The following is a 6,737-nucleotide window of genomic DNA, read 5'->3' on the forward strand; positions in this document are numbered from 1 at the left end:
ACCACGTTGTCAAATCATGGTCTAATTAGGCTTAAAAAATTCGTCTCGCAAATTAGTCGCAAGTTGTGCAATTAGTTTCGTAATTAGTCCATATCTAATACTCCATGCATGTGTCTAAACATTCGATATGACAGGAATTTTAGAAGGCACCGCAGAAATCAAACAGAGCCTATGGCTTACTATGAAGCCACCAACAAAAGTGACATGGACCTAACGTGCAGACATAGAAGATGAGGCTACTACGCAGGGAAGCCCCAACGGGGGCATACGTTTCTGTTAGCCTGGGTAAAAAGGTGCTCTCCACCTAGACATGCGTGAGATGAGGATGACTCCCGTCGCTGAAGAACGCGGCCTCTTTTGGTCTGCAGCATGCATGTCGCTTTCAACTCCTCTCTCCACTTTTCTCAGAGTGTATCTCTCCTGGAAAGCGTGTGTGCCAGACCAAGCCAACGACGCCTCTCCAGGCTGCTCTGTACATCTGCGAAGCTACTACCGCGTATGACATGGAAGCACTGTGCTTATGTGGATGTTGGGCCATATTCACTATGGTGCATTGGGGAAGGCCTTAGGGTATGCTTCGAGTTTTGGAGCATACTTTTGACATCAGAGTTTTGGAGCATACTCTATGACCCCAGCACGAGGGAGCGCAAAGATTTGATGGTCGAGCATCAATTTATTCAATTCAGTGGCACGATCACCCCCTACAGTGGCAGCCTTTTGTCATGATCCAACCGTGGAATTTCTTGGCATTCGCTTCCCCGTTGCCTAACATATATAATCTTCAACAGGTTTTGGCATATGTTGCAGGGATAGGAAAAAAGTGATTATATTTTTCAGGCTCCTAGTAGGTCAATTCAATGTAATAAACTATAAACGTGAAACATACATTATACAATGCAGCCAAGGTAAGGCCTTTAATAAACAGATAGATAAAACCAACGACTGATGAACTGAACGAAGTCTGTAAACGCAAGGTACAAACTATCAGTTTTATTCATCAAATTTCACAGACTACCAAACTCACTTCCTAGTACCTACTGATCAACACGAAATCGTCATCATCGAGAACCCGGACCTCTTTTTGTCCCACAAAATTTCCCCGTCCAATAGCCTCAACAATCCGGACGAACTCAGTCCTCTTTTCAAGAGGAAGCGGAACATATGGCAGTCTGAAGACGGGCCTTGCAACCCCGAGCTGAGCCAGAGAGGTGTTGAGAGCAATTGGATTTGGTTGGCAGAACAACCATTTCATCAGGGGCAATAGCTTCTCATTCAGCATCGCATTCTCGCCTTTGTACATGAGGCTATGCATGAGCCCAGGAACAAGGTTGCTAGTAACAGAAATGACTCCAGTAGCACCATATTTCCACCTAGAATCGTGGCATTCGTCGTCATTGCCGCTCCAAATTGTTATACCTTTGTCAGCGTAGTGCTTAATCCTCTCATGCCCAACGCATTCCTTGACACCTGCCATGTTTGTATAGCCTGAAATTGCTACAATAACTTCAGGGGGGATATCCTGGGCACTTCTGGATGGCACGTTGTAGATGATGGTCGGACCCATTGGGAGGACAGCCTCAAAATGAGAAATCATTCCTTCAGTTGAGGTCTTTCCATAGTAAGGATTGATGTGGAGAGCTGCATGCATGCCAACAGCAAATCCCTGCTCTGTTGCGTGAACAGCTTCTCTGGTTGAGTTACTTCCTGTGTTGCCTATCACTTTAATTCTAGAGCCAAAGCAGTTCACTGTATGCCCAATGAGCATGATATGTTCATCCCAGCTCATGAGGTGACCCTCTCCTGTTGTTCCTCCAACTATTACACCTTCAGCACCACCCTCTATCTGCATGTTTATGAGAGAATCATATGCTTCCAGATCGAATCTTCCATCAGGCAAATAGGGGGTTTTGACTGCTGTGATTAGTCTCAGACTTGTGATGTCATCTGTTGATGTCCTGCATCTCAGACAGAGCACAGAGGAAGATCAGACCAAAGCAGAAGATAACTCAAATCAAAGCCTTCAAATACTTAACTCGAATCAAAGCCTTCAAATACTTGTGAGAAAACAATAAGATACACTTGACTACTGAGCTATAAAACCATAAACAGAAAAATACTTATACAGGATCGTTCATTAAGAAGAACAAACTTCAAATAGCACTCCAAGTACCATTTAATAACCAATCATATATTTATTGATATTCTTTTCTTCCAGACAAAGCAATTCACATTTTACTTTCTGACTAGATTTTTCTAGCTGCAGCGTTTTTAATCTTGCAGAGACAATTGCTGACTCAACATAATTAGGACAATTTCACAGATCATCTTAATGAAAATAACAACATATTATGTTACTCTATTGAGTAAATGATTCTTCCAGCCCAAGACTTTGAACTTATCATACACCTATCATGTCTGTAGAATTTCAAACTCAAACAAGGCCATGAAATGATTTCAAGCTAGCTATATCTTGAACCTGACTTACCTAAGCAACAAGGAACAATTACAACTGTTCTACAAGGAATTTGGATATGGGAAAACCTGGCATCAAGCTCCAACTGGTGGCTATCTAAAATGGATTTTTCCAGTGTGTATTAATTTTCAATAACAGTTCAGAATATGAGGGCTAAGATAAGCAAAAAAGACTGATCAGTACAATCAAACGCACACAAGCGATCTTATTCTCATCAGATTGATGTATATGGCAAATTTCACCAAAACTAACATCTTGTCAGCTACCAAAAATACAGATGAATTATTTTCAGCATTCTTTTAGAAATAAACAAGTTACCAGGTTCTTCACTTCAGTACTTCGCATTGGAAGATAATCATCTAGAGTGATGGCTGCCAAGGGAAACTTCCCTCTGCCAGTCCTGCACAAGTATCCACCTGTATTAGCGTGTTGTGTTTGGAAGCAAGGATGATTGCAGAATGGTAAGTAAAATAAAAATTCATGGCAACTCCTTGTAAATTGTATCGGAAGTACAGAGATACTGAAGAAGAGATGGACACGATGAATTCTCCCCATAGTGTTAGATTCATGCATCCTTGGACATGGATTCAAACTTTCGAAAATATACTATCAATTTCGTTTTTTTCGCTCATTTTGTTTTTTATAATCATCCCTTAGTATATCCTTTCAAAGGAAATGTACTATTGCCATCGGTTTGACCATATTTGACTGAACAAAAGATCGACAAATTTGATACAACTAAGATATCATCCATGGTGAGATGAAAAACAATCGATACTTGCAAGAAACAGAAACATGAAACGAGAAGAAGTCGCATTCAGGAAAAGACTAGATTGGGACGAGACCCGTGATACGTACACAGATTGAAGGCCTGAAGGGGATCGCCGTGGCCGTGCAGCCACCGAGGGAGAAGAGGGGCTGGCCGTCGCTGCGCAGCCATTTGAGACAGGGGAGATCGTCCGCGCCGGGAGGAGATTCGTCGGCATCCGCGGCGAAATCATGGGGAATGGCCAGAGCACGGAGACGGCGTGGTGGCTGGCTGGTGAGACTGGACTTCCAGTAGACGACGATGCTGTGCGGCTGTGTAGGGCTAGGGTTCGTTCGAGACTTTGAGGTAACGTTACTGCCGGGCCTTGGGCTTCATGGCGTCAGTTTAGGCCTTCCTCTCTTGGGCCTTAGGTCATCAGGCAGGTTTTCCTTCCGGCCCAATCTAAAATTTGAGCCCGACCAATATTGTTAAACTACTGGTTCCCGCAAAAAAAAAAAAAAAAAAAAAAAAGGGTGGGCAGAGGAGAGGATGATGGTGCACACGGTGGAGGAATGCCGGAAGTGCAACCAGATGGCACTGATTGACGGGTATAAGGCTAAACACAGCTAAACACCGTCTCTTTCTGAATGAATTGGCAAACTCTTTTGTTTCTTTTTACTACTCAATCAATGCACGCACAAATGAATTGGTGAGGACTCATAATAGTGACGTCACAAACATCACGCTTGAACTATGTTTTTTTTTTACAGTACAACACACATTTATACTTATGTTGTTGTGGCACTATCTTTTTTCCGTGAACAGGTATTTACCTAGTAACGCCTTGTTTAGTTCCACCCCAAATTCTCAAAAAGTGCTACAGTACCTGTCACATCGAATGTTTGCGGCCCGTGCATGGAGCATTAAATGTAGACGAAAAAAAAACTAATTGCACAGTTTGGTGGGAAATTGCGAGACGAACGTTTTGAGCCTAATTAGTCCATGATTGAACACTAATTGCCAAATAAAAACAAAAGTGCTACAGTAGCCCCAAATTCCAACTTCCTGAAACTAAACACGCGCTAAATCAAACTATCTAGGTCTGTGCATGTTCAATGGGAAGAATGATTGTGCAATCACCGATAGCCCAATCTAATGACAGAATTGACACGAGATAATGCTTGATGGGCGAGCAATCAAAGTACGGTTCCAAGGGTATAAACTATAATAAAACATTCAGTTACATATCCTTTATATATTAATCATCAGAGTCGCATAAAAATCCCCTGATAAAATAAGAGACCACTGATGCTAGCATGTCACTCAAAGATCGTCCTTGACTCCGATGTTCAGAAGTTTAGCCAGTTTTCCACTTTCGTAAGCGTCAACAGTATCTGCAAATTTTCAAGTAAACGTGAAAAGAAAGGTGTGAGCATTCAAAGGATGTTACAAAACTTCCGCTTTATCTGATTTGTGTACAGAACAAGGTACCAGTCAGAGCCCCCCAGGTGTTTTCCATGGACAAAAACTTGAGGAACAGTACGCCTTGCCAACTATGTCATGTAAGGCATCCTGAATCTCAGAACCATCCTCTGCACGACAAAGGGAACACATTGTTCCATAGTGGAATCATCACAAACTGTCCCAGAATGCTCAAGGGCTAAAATCAACTTAAAGGATTGACAAGTGGAAATAATTGTTTGATTTGATACAATTGACCATTTTGCTTTCCCGAACGTATTTCATTAAGAGGGAGTAATTGACCATTTTGCTTTATTATGTAATAAAAATGGAATAAACAGATAGGAAGAACAAGGGTGCATCCTAAAGGCCTTTACTTCAATCTTTTCGGTCCTCTTGCTGATGTCTCCTGTCCTGTTTCCTCACTGATTTCGGTAGTTATATGTGGCTTTACTGATTTACTATATGTATCATGTCTTTCATTTATCATGAAACGTCTCTTATATCATTGACTAACTTGAATAGTGCAAATAAAACTTGGATGAGATGGGTCCAAAGAAACAACAATCCAGTAGTACAATGTTATATCAATTAAACCGTCATCCTCTGCCCATTATGTGCATACTCTCCAGTGTCTTCACAGACAACACTAACCATACTGGCATTGTGGCAGCAGTGAATGTGCAGAAGAATTGTGAAATGGAAGAGAAAGGCTATGTGATCCTCAAGTTTGCTTATGTTTTTTTATTATTCACAATTGACAGAGGCATGAAGAGGTATTTGCATTTGCTTATGGTTCAATGTAACTAACGTTATGACGCAAGAGACCCTTGAACACATTTGTGCATGCTTCATCAAGAAGTATTTGTGTTTGTTTATGGTTCTATGTAATTCACATTATGATGTGAGAGACACTTGAAGACATTTGTGCTTACCCACGAGCCTATAGGACATCTCCATGCAGAATGTCATTTAAGAATACTCCCACATGGAGACTCTACTTTTTTTTCTTTTGGGGTTCAATATATTTATTATTCATATTTTCTAGTATCATTGACTATGCAATTGAAAAAACAAATTATTCAATCTAGCTGTGCATTTGCAAAGACATACTGGCTGAAAACACTACGAAAGATGTATTTCATAACTCTACCCCAGTTATTTCAATGAAATTGTGACACTTCCTCTAGGCAAAAAAAAACATGACTGAAGTAGGGGGCGAGCACTCTAAAACAGTAAATTAGCGATACAAAAATGATGTAAACAGTGAATTAGCAATACGAAAATGATGTAAAGCAAACCTCGCTGATCAAGCTCCACAACATATGGCTCTTTCTTCAACTCAAGCTCCTTAAACACAGCCTTTGCTCTTTTGCAGTACCTGTAAATTTTAGTGCTCTCAGTAAGATAGAGTTTCTTATACCAGACAACAGACATGTAAAGTGCTCATAAGAGTATGTTCTTTGGTACAAGAACTACAACCACAAGGCAACATCTCCATACATTCACTGTTCAAATTCAAACGTTATCATTGTACATTTGCTGCTCTCATGTCATCTCAGTATCCTGACTATATCACTTATCAGTGCATTTTCTTAAGGGGCTATTGCGTTCTTGCCCCTATTTTGACATCCAATTGTGATTTTACCCCTGCTTCTGTCATCGTTGTGATTTTATCCTCTGTTTTTTTGACAACGAAGCTTAAGTTTACCCCTACTCCGGGAACAGCAGGTAACGGTGTCAAATGAGCTTAGTAAGGACAAGTTTGCCCATACGAAATTGCCCCTACTTATCTGAATACATCGTGATTTTACCCCTGTTTTTTTTTAAAATTGGTACAGCATCATTGCACAACTTGTTACATATGATTCCACACAGCATGCAAATATAGATAGATAATATCATATCAAATGAAAGTGTAGCAAAAGTATCCATACAGTACCAAGCCTCATCGAACATACAAGTCCAACAAAAGCGGTAGCTAATAGTGGTGTCATACATCACATTCATGCATCTATTCCTAACAATGCACCCAACCTCCCTCCTCTTCCTCTT

The 6,737-nt window shown here is 40.8% G+C and overlaps 1 protein-coding gene across 1 annotated transcript; it reads right to left on the bottom strand.

Annotated features, from left to right (window-relative positions):
* Window positions 1–810: 810 nt before the first annotated feature.
* On the bottom strand, window positions 811–3,541 carry LOC136521672 (4-hydroxy-tetrahydrodipicolinate synthase, chloroplastic). Its single transcript, XM_066515429.1, has 3 exons — window positions 3,332–3,541; window positions 2,796–2,873; window positions 811–1,958 (listed from the first exon to the last, which is right to left on the bottom strand). Exons 1-3 carry the CDS (start codon window positions 3,472–3,474, stop codon window positions 1,028–1,030), a joined length of 1,152 nt encoding a protein of 383 aa, XP_066371526.1. The 5' UTR covers window positions 3,475–3,541; the 3' UTR covers window positions 811–1,027.
* Between the last annotated feature and the right edge of the window lie 3,196 nt (window positions 3,542–6,737).

The sequence above is a fragment of the Miscanthus floridulus genome, chromosome 18 (assembly GCF_019320115.1).
Source record: "Miscanthus floridulus cultivar M001 chromosome 18, ASM1932011v1, whole genome shotgun sequence".
NCBI lineage: Eukaryota > Viridiplantae > Streptophyta > Magnoliopsida > Poales > Poaceae > Miscanthus > Miscanthus floridulus.

Coding starts and splice junctions, on each gene's coding strand:
- LOC136521672 (XM_066515429.1), bottom strand. CDS start 3,474: ATGATTTCGCCGCGGATGCCGACGAATCTCCTCCCGGCGCGGACGATC. Junction 2,874..3,331: donor CCTTCAGGCCTTCAATCTGT/GTACGTATCACG, acceptor ATACTTGTGCAG/GACTGGCAGAGGGAAGTTTC. Junction 1,959..2,795: donor CGAAGTACTGAAGTGAAGAA/CCTGGTAACTTG, acceptor CTGTCTGAGATG/CAGGACATCAACAGATGACA.